The sequence below is a fragment of the Capra hircus genome, chromosome 10, assembly GCF_001704415.2.
Source record: "Capra hircus breed San Clemente chromosome 10, ASM170441v1, whole genome shotgun sequence".
Taxonomy (NCBI): domain Eukaryota; kingdom Metazoa; phylum Chordata; class Mammalia; order Artiodactyla; family Bovidae; genus Capra; species Capra hircus.
This window is the reverse complement of record NC_030817.1, coordinates 26,507,878-26,522,043: the sequence shown is the minus strand read 5'-3', so window position 1 is coordinate 26,522,043 and position 14,166 is coordinate 26,507,878. Positions and strand designations below refer to the sequence as shown.

The window sequence follows — 14,166 nt, the reverse complement described above, 5'->3', positions numbered from 1 at the left end:
CAGTGGTTGATTCTCAACCAGAAGCAGTTCTCCATCCTAGGATATTTGGGAGTGTCTAGAGACATTTATTTTTGATTGTTACAACTGGAGGTGGGGAGTGCTACTGGCATTCAGAGCGTAGAGGCCAGGGTTGCTGCTAAAGAGGGGTGCTATGATTCGTAGGATACCCCCCCCACTACAAAGAAATAAGGAACCATGCACTTATCTAGTAGAAGTTTCCTTGTCTTCCCTGCATTGGCCAGTTGATTCGCAAATGCCATTCAAATCAGAGGCAAGTAGGGGGATTTTCTCAAATGCTTTTTTCTCTGCAGATTTAAATTCATAGTCAAGGGCCAAGATAGGATCAGCACCCTGGTTATTTTCCCAAGCAAGGTTTTCATAAACTGATATGTTTATAGCAGTAAGCAGGGGCTCTAAGAATTGTGAGCATACAGCTTCTCATGATTGTATCATTTACCATCGAGAAGCATCTTCTGGCGCCAGTTTGGGGTGGTCTTGAGAGAGGTGGGGGCACCATGTGAGATGGTAAGGTCAGCGGCTATCACCATTGATTCAAGTGCTCTGCCTTTTTTGGAGGCTTTTAAATTGTCAGACGGTACAGGGTCACTTTTCAGCCCCCGAGTGAAGTAATTCAAAAGCAGCTAGCAAAGCATTGCTGGTGCCTTCAGCCTGCCTGTCTTCTGAGTTATGATTTGCCTTTTATGGTCATTTGTGTGATTCACGCGTAGGAGGGGAATTCACAGTTCTGGCCCTCCTGCCACCCCGCAGCCTTTCCTGTGTCTAATTAGAGTGACTGCCCCTCACTGGCCCAGCTGGTGTCTTCATTTAAGAAATTCGCCTTATTTAAAACTGTTCTCAATCAGTCTTACATATTAATTGGTTTTCATGTGACTAGAGGTAAAGAATTAGCTGTGCTCTTTAGAATGTCAACTAAATTCTAATCTCAGTTTTCAATGATTAAAGGGAAAAAAACCATAAATCATGTTTATAATGATCTCAGTTGTTTTGTGCTTGTATCTTACCCTTTCTCCCATGGTTTTATGGAGTAAAAACCAAGCACTACTACTGCTGGGTTTTATCCATGATCTTGGGTACATATTTGTATATGAGACCATGATATTTTCATTGTTAAAATACTTAATGTATTTTAAGCTTATATAATAACATACACTTTGTAAAAAAAAATTAAGATTATAATATATATGACATGAGTCCCCTGTTTAGTGTATCTCTCTCAACATTTAAAATTTCCTGCATTTGCACATGTATTTTTGTATTTGTCCAAAAATAGCATTCATTAAGCTTTTCATAGTTTCACAGTCTTAGTACATCTTTGAGAGGTTCTGTGCTAATACAGATTATCTCACTTTTCATGACATGTGCATGATACGTATTTATTGAGTGTGTATATCGTAATTCACTGGCTCAGTCCCCTGTTGGAGGAGGTGTGTGTTGTTTGCAGTCTTATGCTGCAAGCAGTACTCCAGGAAACATATTTTGAAATGTTTCCTTAATTACTTTCCTTTCAATTTCATAGTATTTGGTTCTTAAAGATGATATTTATCTCATTTCTGATACAAGGTTTATTATGGCTGAGTTCATTTAAGCCTTTGCAGCATTCCTGATGACTCCACGTTTTCTGACAGATACCATGCACAGAGCTCCCTGGGGGCTCAGACGGTAAAGAATCTGCCTGCAGTAGGGGAGACCCAGGGTGCATGCCTGGGTTGGGAAGATCCCCTGGAGGAGAAAATGGCAACCCCCCCCAGTATTCTTGCCTACGAAATCCCTTAGACAGAGGAGCCTGGGGGGCTGTAGTCCACGGGGTCGCAAAAAGTCGGACACGGCTGAGTGACTGACACTTTGACTCTTGTGCACCGTATGCTAGGCCCTGTCTGTGCCATCCTGAACAGTCAGTTTGTACCACTGTGCCATAGAAGTACGTACAATCGATTTTAAAACAGGTTGTAAATATAACTGGTTTAAGGGCATCTGAGTCCCTTCAAACAGCAAATAAGCTCTTAAGATGCGGCGTGGTGAGGCAGATGCACAGGCAGATCTCAGCTTTCAGGGCAGCCAGGCCAGGAGCACAGCTCGCTCCAGGGTCGCAGGTCACTCGGTCACCTGGGGAACGCATCACCGCCCCTGTGCTGTCGGCTCGTCCTGACAGCAAGTGGCTGCTGGCTCAAGGAGACGGTTTCTCTTTTAAGAAGAACCTGCAGCTGTTTTAACTTCTGCTCTCTAACCTTCCAGACCTTCCTCTGTTATTTCTACAGGACCTGGAGCTGGTTGGAAAAGGCTTCAGTAACTTGAAGAAGCAAATTGAAAATGCCAGGATGTTTGGTGTGCCAGTGGTAGTGGCCGTGAATGCCTTCAAGTAAGTATGGGGTGTGAGAGTTGAGGCAGGATTTGACAGAAAACAACAAAATTCTGTAAAGCAATTATCCTTCAATTAAAAAATAAATTAAAAAAAAAAAGAGTTGAAGGAGACTGTAGGAAATGGCCAGCAGACGTCTCCTGGAGCGGATGTGCAGCCCAGCTCTTAGCTTTATTCTTTTCTTCAGTGTTGCTGTCAGTTATCAAGCATTTGCTTTGGGAGCTGTTGATGAGAGCCTGCCATATGACAGGAACTGCGTATGTCACAGGGGACTTGTCACCCTCCCTGCTGAGGGTGCGGAGTCAGATTTGGCTCCTGTGGGTGCCCATCCTTACCAGGTGAAGTGAGTAACACACAGGCCAGAACTTAGATGTTCTTGTGGTCTCTAAAGGCCTTTTGTGCTAAGATAAGGTCATGGGTCTGCTGCTGCTGCTGCTAAGTCGCTTCAGTCGTGTCCGACTCTGTGCGACCCCATAGACGGCAGCCCGCCAGGGTCCCCCGTCCCTGGGATTCTCCAGGCAAGAACACTGGAGTGGGTTGCCATTTCCTTCTCCAATGCATGAAAGTGAAAAGTCAAAGTGAAGTCACTCAATTGTGTCCGACTCTTAGCGACCCCATGGACTGCAGCCCACCAGGCTCCTCCGTCCATGGGATTTTCCAGGCAAGAGTACTGCCTACAGTTCCATTATTTCTCCAGGTCTGGTGGGATAGTGTCTTGACAGTTTGTTAAGCATAGTGACCTGGAAATGTTCCTATAAGAGAACTTGCATGGGTTGTTTAGTTATTCTCATGCTGGTTTTGATCTTATTCTGATGGTGTAGCCACAGCAAAATAGGAAACAAAAATTTTGAGACGCTAGTATTTATTGATTCCTTATGATGTGCCTGGAATGTTCTACCTTGCGTGTGTTTGCCGTCTAAGCCTCATGACATCCCAATGAAATGCAGTGATTATACCCACATGGACCCTAAGACATTGCAAGTCATGAGCTGGTAAATTGTGGCGTCAGGGTTCAAACCCAAGCAGTGTTACTGTTAGTTTCTGTTTATCAGTGGGTAATGCACATGGGTTTTTATGCCAAAAACATGACAAATTCTGTCCTCTCCCCCATCCTCAGTGCTTTAACATGAAGTTCTGCCTTTATAGGACAGATACAGAGGCCGAGCTGGACCTCATCAGCCGCCTCGCCAAAGAACATGGTGCTTTTGACGCCGTGAAGTGCACTCACTGGGCAGAAGGGGGCAAGGGTGCCCTGGCGCTGGCTGAGGCCGTCCAGAGGGCAGCTGCAGCCCCTAGCAGCTTCCAGCTCCTCTACGACCTCAAGGTGGGTTAACTGCTGTATGCAAAAAAAATAAACCAAAAAAAGCACAACGAGGTTTCTGTTTAGGCTTCTGTTTGGAGCCATGTTTAGCAGCTTCAACCTGTGGGTTTGCATCTCGTGGAGGTGAGTTACACGACCACAGCCTGGACTCCCAACTCCAGACAGCTTTCTTAACAACGTGCGTTGCTGCTTTCTGACCGAGCAGGGCATCCAGACAAGAACACCCCAGGAGGCTGGCTCACGTCCTAACTTTGGAAAAGGCTCACAGTACAGCCCCTTTTTTTGGCAGGAGAAAGGCTTACATAGAGAACCACAGCCTTTAAACCCGGGCACCAGCCATGTTCCTGCAAACTGGCACTGGGCTACATCAGGCTCACAGTGTCGTCTGCCTGCTTCCCAGCACAGGGGAAAGCAGCGTGGTTCTGCACACCCTGCCTGGTACGGGGCTGCCTGGGGTTCAGAGAAGCACTCAGGCGCGAAACCGGAGCACCCTGGCAGGCTCAGCGTCCTTTCTGTCACTGAGTAAATTACGATACGTCTGGCGTAGGTAGACTGCTTATTCTGGGGTACAATAAAGTTAGTTCACAAAATGGTTGTTCTTATTATAGGGTTGTTCTTTGCTGTCACTTCTCTGTCCATGTACTTCAGAAGGCAGTCGGACGTTAAGCAGTCTGCCCACAGCAACAACTGCCAGCTTCGTTAGGAGCATGGCATGGACGTTGCAGCTGGTTCTGCTTGTGTTATCTAAGCCGCTTTTTGGCCTGATTTTTAGAAGATAATGATAGACTTTCAAAAATAGCCATAGAAAGGTAGAAGGAAGCAAACCCTATTACTCATGAATTTTAACAGTCTCTTGTTTTCTTTGCCCCTCGCAGATCTGATCTGCTTATATCTTAATTACAGTTAATTAACATTCTGTTGACATGGACATTTTCCTGTTGAGCTTTAGCTTTATAGACTGGTTTGAAAACCTGTTCAACCAACTGTCTTTGGGGGAAATGCCATACAGAGAAATTTGCATACAAATACAGAGCATTTATAGACACCCTCTCTAAACCCGCATCCACGGTGCCTGAGTGAGGAACACCAGTCCTTGGAGGTGAGAAGGAGGCCTGGAAGAAGTAGGATAATGAGGACTTCATAACCCGTTTCTACTTGGAACTTGTATCTGACAGACGGGAAGCTGTTGCATTTTGTCTCATTCAGTGTCTGTTGTAAATCACTCCTCAACGAAAGTACTTTTGCTTCAGAAGTTCTGAATGTACCTTGGCATTTATAGAGCTCCAGTTATAAGAAGCATATGAAAGTAATCTCTATTGGATCTTTATAAAGCTGCAATTGAATGGCTTCACTTTATTCATGTCCATTATACAAAGCCCCCTCGTAAATGATCACAGTTTAGTTCAAAAGGAAATGCTTGTTTTCATAGGTAATTATTCTTTTCAGAAAGCAAAACTCACCCAATGTTAGCCTTAGTTGCTAGGGGACCTGGAGTCACATACTGCCTAATTTAAGTGATTTGCTCACCCAGGTTACCTGTGAGAGTAGCTGTCTTTCCCATTTCCTTTGGGCAGTTTCTCCTTGTGCTCTTTGCTCTTGAATTTTAGTGCCTTGAGCTGGGCTGCAAGAGTATTTCAGAGGCCAGACGCCACTTCTGAAGGCTTTTGCCCTGGAGGAAGCAGCCCTGGGCTTCCTCATTAGACCTGGAGTCACTGGTTGGACCACTGTCCTCTGTCTGCTACACAAGTGCCATGAAAAACATATCCTTTCCCACCATCCTTGTTGTATGTTGATCGTATAAGTCATTAGATTGTTGTTTAAATATGTGGATGATTTTGTTTTTATAACTATTTCCAAAGTAACAGCAGTTGACAGTCATTTGTGTTAAAGGTAGCGTCTCTACACACTGGGGGTTCTGTGAATGGGTATCAGTTGTCTTATTTCATAAACAGTATCCCAAGTCTGCTTTGATGGGAGACTGATTGTCATTATTAGAGCATTATTTTTATTTATGAAGAAATAGTTACTCTTGAGCAGTATTGTTTATGATGTACCTAGTAAAATCTTACACATGCGTGCGCGCGCGCGCGCGCACACACACACAGACACACACACACACACACACACACAGCAACTTGACACCTGGGGGACAGTTTCTGCTTATAAAATCTGGGACCTTGTAGTAAAAAAACGTTTCTAATCCAGTAAACCTCGAACTATTTGCCCATCCTTGTATTTGTATAAACACCTGTGGCCGTTTCGGGGATTCTGACCTGGAATACCACTGTAAGTAAAGGTTCATGTCCTCACGGGTGTCTAGTCATGCCCTCCCCTCTCTCTTTTATTAGCTCCCAGTCGAGGACAAAATCAGGATTATTGCACAGAAGATCTATGGAGCTGACGACATCGAATTGCTCCCTGAAGCCCAGCACAAAGCAGAAGTCTACACAAAGCAGGTGGGTGTGTTCTTTCAGCTCTTTTTATGCATCAGCTCTTGGAGGCAGAATGCCCGCGTTCTCCCAGCCCCACCAGGCACTGCTGTCCTTCTCTGGGCGGCAGCCGTCTCCCCTCTTAAATACTGAGCATGGATTAGGTGGTCCAGTCCCAAGTTCTTTATCTTCCCTGAGGTGGTATGTGAGTGTGGAAAAGTCATGAGGAAACATGAAATGTCTTACTAAAGCACTGAGAGCCTGCCTTGAGTTGAATCTTCACGTCTGCTCCAGACTGTCATTTTAATCGGTTATATAAATGAAAGTGAAATATTCATTTGTGGGATATAGTTGTGAGGGCTCCACTCCTTTGCCCAACAAGGATTTTTTTTTTTAATTTATAATGACTAAGCTGGAGGAGAGTGGTGACGTAGACATGGACATAAAGGGAGTTGGGTGTTTCAGGTAAATTGCAGAAGCGCAGTGCCCAGATGTTCTTCGTCGCATTGCCAGCCTTTCACTTCTCCCACTTGTGTTCCCATCTTTCCCCAGGGCTTTGGGAATCTGCCCATCTGCATGGCCAAGACACACTTGTCCTTGTCTCACAACCCAGAGCTAAAAGGTGTGCCCACTGGCTTCGTCCTGCCCATTCGCGACATCCGCGCCAGCGTCGGGGCCGGCTTTCTATACCCTCTGGTGGGAACGGTGAGTGAGCGCTGCAAGCAGAGAGGACCGCTTGTTCATCAGTGCTTCTTAAATCGATTACTGCAAACGCTACACAAATGCCTGATTAGCAGAGTTCATTGCTAAGGAGCAAGCTGGAGTCGGACCCATTACGATAAATTGTCTTGCCGTGGACCATCTTGGTCTCAGTTCAAGGATGATGCCATGACTGCTTGTACTGAATAATAATTGTTTCCCGGTGGCAGTGTGACCTTGTCTGAATCCCGAATGGGCCTAATCCATAGGCTATGTACAGTACTGTTGTATATAATCACAGCTGACTTTTATTGGGCACCTTTTACAGACTAACTTAGTCCTCCCAATAGCCTGTTTGAGGCTCTGCACCTCCTGGGTCTTATCAACAGGCCTGGAGCTTATGCCTGAAATGCAGGTAATTAACCATTCTTGAGTAAAGAATTTGCCCCTTAAAGTGTAAATGAAGCCTATAGATAAGAAAGATAAGGTGGCTTCTTTTTTCTTTTTTTTCTTTTTTTAATTAATTTTTTAATTGAAGGATAATTGCTTTACAGAATTTTGTTTTCTGTCAAACCTCAGCATGAATCAGCCATAGGTATACATATATCCCCTCCCTTTTGAACCTCCCTCCCATCTCCCTCCCCATCCCACCCCTCTAGGTTGATACAGAGCCCCTGTTTGGGTTTCCTGAGCCATATAGCAAATTCCCATTGGCTATCTGTTTTACATATGGTAATGTAAGTTTCCATGTTACTCTTTCCTTACATCTCACCCTCACCTCCCCTCTCCCCATGTCCATAAGTCTGTTCTCTATGTCTGTTTCTCCACTGCTGCCCTGTAAATAAATTATTCAGTACCATTTTTCTAGATTCCGTATATGTGTGTTAGAATACGGTATTTATCTTTCTCTGACTTACTTCACTCTGTATAATAGGTTCTAGGTTCATCCACCGCATTAGAACTAACTCAAATGGGTTCCTTTTTATGGCTGATTATTTACGCTTTGAGATGAATTAATTTTCAGATCCTTCCTGTCTTACAGGTTTCATACATGTTTTAGGAGGAAAATTGCTAATTGGGAAGTAGAGGAAAGGTTACGGGCATGATTTGGACTGACTTTGTTAGTTAGTTTGGACTCTGGCCTGAAGTCTGCATTGATCCTGTGCCCAGGTTTCCCCCACAGATCTGCCCAGTAGCCTATTTGGTTGGCCAGAAAATTCGTTTGAGATGTACAGAAAAACCCAAATGAACTTTCTGGCCAACCAGTATATCTGCAGCTTTTTCTTACCTGCAATAACGGGATTGAAATAGTGAACTAAGCCAGTACGCAAGTAAAAGAAATCAATACATCTCCTTTTGGAGCTTCTTTCAGTACAGTAAGAAGGCGGTAGGAGGCAGTATTACAGTCAGAAGTACAGAACGTTAAAGCCAAATCCACTTCCAGCTCTGCTGGTTTCGGTCTCAGGAAAGTTCAGGTGTCTCAGTGGTAAAGAATCTGCCTGCCAAGCAGGAGACACTGGTTGGATCCCTGGATTGGGAAGATCCCCTGGAGAAGGAAATGGCAACCCACTCCAGTATTCTTGCCTGGGAAATCCCATGGACAAAGGAGCCTGTCAGGCTAGTCCAAGGGGTCACAAAGAGTCGGACACAACTGAGCAACTAAACAACAAGAGGTGTGAGCCCTGCTCCTCGCAGCGCTCTGGGCAGCATCACCATGCCACAGTGGTGGCCAGACGGGCCTGCAAGCCAGTGTCCCTCTGCCCCTTCAGAGGCAGGAGGCCTCACCATCACCTCAGTGATCTTGACATTCATCAGTGCTCAGGGTTTGTCGAAATCCCCTTTTAATAAGAACTCTAAACCATTTATCCCGCACCTTGGATATTGTAGAACGTACATTGATTCTGGAGAAATTGTCAGCAGCTGAAGAAGCAGAGCAGCATTGTCACTTTTGATGTGTGCACGCAGAAGGGTGTCTGTAGAGACAAAAGCAAAACTGAAAGTGTCAGGCCTGCAGGTCAGAGAGGAACACAGCCTGCCCAGCTCCACGACAGTCTCATCTAGAACACACTCACATTAGAAGCCCCCTTGGACCAACACATTTCCACACAGAATCTAGATGGCTCGATGATTTCTGTTCTTCCTGCTTTCTAACTGCTGTTGGGGCCTGAATGAGGCTCAGAGGATTTGAGCATTGTATGTACTAATTCACAGGGTGGTGGCTTCTTTGGGGAGGGTTTTTGTTGTTTTTTTAATCTAAGTCCCTATATGTATATATATAATCTTATTTTAAAATGTTTTCTGATTATCAATATGACCAGTTTCTAAGGGTAAAAAGTCCTACTTGGAAAAGAATAAAAGTACTGAAAATCCGGCTAATTACTATTTGGCGTAACATCTTCAGAATTTTCTGCCAGCTTGCACATGTGTGTCTACATCAGTGGGCACCTGGCCTTCATCTTTATAATGTCATCTTCAGGCTCCCTTTTTCTTCCTCATCCCCACGCTTAGCACTTGCTTCTCTTACAGAATTTGAGACTGAAGACCAACATGAGCTCCATATAGTATGTTCTCAGGAGTGTTGACTGACACTCAGATGTCAGAATCAGGTTTTCTAAAGTATATGTATTTTGTGTTATGGAAGGTGACTCATCCTTTTCTATGACACTTTTATAGTAAAGTTGTAGAAGTTTCATTTAGTCTCGCCTCCTGTCTGGATCTGATTTGAAACTTGTATGTATATATTTTTTAAAAAGGATGTTGTTACAGGTTAAAATATACTGAGTTTTCACTGACAAGACTTTAGAAATTTATATCTAAGTAGGTATTTGTCAAAGCCAACTCTTTAGATGAAACAAGTATAAATAATATCCACAAGCATTGCAAGTTCAGTTTTAGAAAGCCAGATTGGACCAGTAGTAACAGTGATTGTAAAACCATCTAGATTGTGTCCAGCAACGTCTTGGCCCAAGTTAAAGGATACTGATTGCTAATCTTTTGTTACTGAAGCAAAAATAATACCAGTATCATCTCAAGACTCATTGAAACAAAATTAAATAGCAGACAAGCCTGCACCTCCTTTTGGTCTTTCAGTGTGAGAACCAAGGGGGTGAATAACTGGGTTATCCTCCCGGCACCTAGCATTGTGGGACGAAGGTGCAAACACCCCCTCAGCCTCCTGTTGCAGCTGTCTGTGTGGGAGCCCAGAGGGAATACTGGCGAGGGGTTTGCTGGAGGACTCAAGTGTTTTCTCTTGAGATCATAACAGAATCAGTGACTTGGTTTTTAATTTATAACACGAAGAGTGCCACTTTATGGACAACTGTAAAATAATATTGTGTCTTGGGCTTTCTAACTGAAAGGAACGTGAAGGAAAAGACCTAGTTTAGCTTGTTTTTAATGCTATTTCACATCTAGATGAGCACCATGCCTGGACTCCCTACTCGGCCCTGTTTCTATGATATTGATTTGGACCCGGAAACTGAGCAGGTGAATGGGCTGTTCTAAACAGGTAAGTTCATCACTGGCAGAAGTTTTGCTTTTTCCTTATGAGGCATATTTATGAATTATCAGGTTCCATCTAAAGCTATGAAAATGAAGATTTCATAACTTAAGATTCCTTTCCAGACATCAGTGAGAGAAGAGGTGGTAGTAGCGAGCATTGGCAGTACCCAGTAAGTGAAATATTTATACTTCCGTACATTTTTGGAAGAAGAACAGGGTTCATCACAAATTGGCAGCATCAAGGGGAGAGGCACCATCTGATGAATTGTGGAGGGACCCCAGTGAAGGTTAGACCTCTGTGGACCCCCAGGAGACTCTGGGCTTGGAGCTGATGGCACCTTGGAGGGCAGGAGCAGCTGAAGGTCTGTATACTCTGAATGGACGGCAGGCAGGAGTGAGTAAATGTCCTAGAAAGTAGATGAAAGGAGGAAGCAGGAGCAGTCCAGGAATTCTTGGGGTCTTAAATGAAGGGCCCCAAAATACTCCTCACAATGAATGAGCCACCCCTGGACATACCAGGTGAAATCTCAAAGACATTAAAGATGAAAATCCTAAAAACCCTTCTCCAGAGAAGAAAAAATGGCTGGCCTGTGAAAGAAGTGAGAATTAGACTGAACCCCTGTCTTCTCAGTAGTAAGAGGCTTTTAGACAGTGGAGGAAAGCCCTCCACACTCACGAGGAAAGGTGACTTTCTACCTGTATTTACACTCCACTAAAACTGTCCAGGTGTTCTCAGACATGCGCAAGCTTGCTGCTCCCACGTCTCTTCCTCGGAAGGGATTTAGCAGTTTACTCCAGCAAAATGAGGACCATACCAGGGCAAAGGAAGACCTGGTTTTCAGAAGATCAAATCTTAATCTAGACTGTAATGAAGGGGAGTCCCGAGAAGTGCAAGTGACCTAGAGTTCAAGTCCCACATGGAATAGAAGGAGGGAGGAAAGACTGGAGAGAGCTAAGACAAGGGTGTCAAAAGGGTAATTATGCCAAAGAAAGGCTCTGACATTGTCTAAGAAAGTCAGGGTCCAGGTGGAAGCCAACCATGGCTATCATCCAGGCAGCTGTACGGATGGTTGTCACAGAAGCAGAGACACCTGGGCTTGGTGCTGGGGAAGTGCTGTTCTTCAGGAGGCATGTGTGACCTTGGAAATGTCATCGTGGCACCTGCTTGGTCTGGACTTACACATCCTTGGTCTGGACTTAGACAGTATTCGCACAGCCATGGTATAAATCCTATACATTGTTTTCAAGTCTGTGCACAGAAGTGTTGACGGTAAGAAAGGAGGTAACTGTTAACAACTTCAGCAGCGGTAGATGATGGTGTGGTGTGGACAGGAAGAGGAGATATTTCAGTGCTTAGAGAAAACTGTGCGTTTCTTGTCTCTTTGTCTTTCTAGATTGTCCACCTTCAAGAAGCTGTTTTGAAAGTTTGGCTGGTGTTTATTCAGGCCTCCTGTCAGGAAGTGTGGGGAAATGAAGAGAAGTCAGTCTGCTCCAAAGGTCTTCTGAAATGAGTAGCGGGAGTTTCCCCAGAAGCCTTTCTTCAGTTTTAATTTGCATCATTGTGTATAAATTAACCTGAATCATGTACACGTCTAATTACCTTACAGAATCCATAGAATAAAAGTAAATAATTTTTCAGTCTCTGCGTTCAAATAGAAGTTATAGCATTAACAGTCTGTGTTGCCTTAGCTCTGCTTTCCCGTGTGATCTGGGAGACCTCTGCCACAACAGAAGAAGCAAGTCCTAGTGTGTACCTTAGGATACGTTGTGTTTAAAGGGGGAATGATGCGTGCGTGCTTGTGTGTTTCTGGGAGGACACGTAATAAGGAGACCTTCTTAGAGGGCTGAGGGAGAAATGGAATTTGGAGAACATGCCTTTTTGTCATGTATATATATACGTATATATATATATATATATATTTTTTTTTTAATGCGTTCTTGGCCTCATTGCCTTGGTCAATAAGTCAGTCTAGTTTTTTGGGAGCTACTTTTTTTTTTTTCTTTGCCACACTGCATGCGTGTGAAACTTCCCCAACCAGTGATTGAACCCATGCCCTCTGCTTTGGAAGCTTGACCAGGGAAGTCCAAAATATTGCTTTTTTTTTTTTTTTTAATTCTGAGAAAGTGTTACTTATATAGGTTTTTATCCTGAACTTCCTTAGAATTCCCATTGCTGTCACAGCTTCAGCACCATTCTTTTATATATATATATTTTTTTAATTTATTTATTTGGCTGTGCCAGGTCTTAGATGCAGCATGTGGGATCTAGTTTCCCAGCCAGGGATCAAACCTGGGCCCCCTGCATTGGGAGCTCAGAGTCCTAGGCACTGGACCACCAGGGAAGGCCCCAGCACCGTTCATTTTTAAAAGTCCTCGGGAAGGATGGTTATCCAGTATTAACCGTAGGATGGCTCTGTTGACTCAGAGAATGATTATTTAGCTTCTGCCCTGTGCCTGAGCTCCTTAGCCCTCCTTACAGGATGTTTCTTCCCCTCAAATGTTTTCCCTTCTCTCTTTGTTCATCGTCCATCTCAGTTCTTCTGCCATTTTTCCTTCTCTCTCCCCTCTCTCGTCCTGCACTGGGCCCTTCCAGAAGATGTCACATCCACACTGGTGCCAGTGCTGCTCAGTAAGCATTGCAGAGCAGCGTTTTTCCTGGTGTCCTTGGTTTTATTATTTTTAATTCCCTAGGTGGTTCATATCAGTGTTTTAATACTGTCAGTTTCACAGTCTAAAGAAATGACAGCAGTGGGCATATGGCAGAGGGGGTCAAAGCAAGAGCCCCAGCTCCATCATGCTTTGTACGCTTCCTGGCACATCACACACACACTGATGTTGTCAGTTCCTGTTCGAAAGCATCATTGGGGCCGTCTGCACAGAGTTCACTATTTCCAGTGTTTTTTGTTTTTGTTTTTTTATGTCCTATAAAACCTCATCTGGAATGGGACCTGCTGGGAATTCAGTTGGTAAACAGGAGAGTAAAGCAGTGTATTGTCTAAGTGCCCTGAAGATCATCTTTAAAAATTTAGGCTTTCTCATATCACCAGAAGCCATGTGGGTTTTGTTTGTTGTATATGTGTTTTGGCTGTGCTACGCAGCTAGTTCCCAGACCAGGGATCAAACTCGTGGCCCCTGCAGTGGAAGATACAGAGTCCTAACCACTGGACTTCCAGGGAAGTCCCAGCCATGTGGGCTTAATCTTTAATATTTCTAGAAACGCTGAACCCAACTGGTGGGAAGACAAAGATTATAAACAGAGCCCTAATACATAAATGGGCTTCCCTGGTGGCTCAGCCGCAATGTTGGGAGAATTGGGTTCAATCCCTGGGTTGGGAAGATCCCCTGGAGAAGGATTCTGGCCTGGAGAATTCCATTGACTATAGTCCATGGGGTCACAAAGAGTATGACATGACTGAGTGACTTACTTTGAATATAATAAATAAATAGTTTTTTACCCAGTATTCTAAGCTCAAGAGAAGGCATAAAGAACAAAAAATAACTGCAGGCTATCTGAAGACCTGAACTCAAGACTTACTGCCAAGCATTAGTGGCTTTGGAATAGTTGGTGTGGCCAGAGAAGGACTAGTGAGCCTAGGCATCCTTCCAAGATCACCGACCTCCCTGTCCCTGCTCTGACCCTGAGTAGTTAATGGCTTCCCTCCCTATATTCGCAATGTTACTGATAAACAGATTGCATCTCCTCAGATCTGCACCTCAGAGGCTTGCTGTGCAATGAAGATGTATATACATTCTCAATTCAAGGAAGAAAATGTTTATGTGCTGTCAAGTAAAGCAGATTGCAGCCGAATTAGTGTCAAGTTTACGTTGGCTGGGGCAAC

At 44.3% G+C, this 14,166-nt stretch overlaps 2 protein-coding genes across 4 annotated transcripts in view; one reads left to right on the top strand and one right to left on the bottom strand.

The window, feature by feature from the left end:
* MTHFD1 (methylenetetrahydrofolate dehydrogenase, cyclohydrolase and formyltetrahydrofolate synthetase 1) overlaps positions 1 to 11,985 on the top strand; it is a 62,102-nt gene extending 50,117 nt beyond the window's left edge. Inside the window, exons 23-28 of one of the 2 annotated variants that reach the window (XM_018054071.1) lie at positions 2,277 to 2,377; positions 3,524 to 3,701; positions 6,047 to 6,154; positions 6,680 to 6,832; positions 10,241 to 10,331; positions 11,720 to 11,985. In XM_018054071.1, the coding sequence (XP_017909560.1) occupies positions 2,277 to 2,377; positions 3,524 to 3,701; positions 6,047 to 6,154; positions 6,680 to 6,832; positions 10,241 to 10,330 (630 nt within the window). In that variant the 3' untranslated portion in view covers position 10,331; positions 11,720 to 11,985. Of the gene's footprint in view, positions 1 to 2,276; positions 2,378 to 3,523; positions 3,702 to 6,046; positions 6,155 to 6,679; positions 6,833 to 10,240; positions 10,335 to 11,719 lie in introns of both variants that reach the window. The other variant, XM_005685970.3, reaches the window with a different exon arrangement.
* Positions 7,750 to 14,166, bottom strand: part of ZBTB25 (zinc finger and BTB domain containing 25) — a 46,338-nt gene continuing 39,921 nt past the window's right edge. Inside the window, exons 5-6 of one of the 2 annotated variants that reach the window (XM_018054078.1) lie at positions 8,721 to 8,799; positions 7,750 to 8,325 (exon numbers count right to left, since the gene is read on the bottom strand). In XM_018054078.1, coding sequence (XP_017909567.1) covers positions 8,769 to 8,799 — 31 coding nt within the window. In that variant the 3' untranslated portion in view covers positions 7,750 to 8,325; positions 8,721 to 8,768. Of the gene's footprint in view, positions 8,326 to 8,425; positions 8,800 to 14,166 lie in introns of those variants that run through there. The other variant, XM_018054077.1, reaches the window with a different exon arrangement.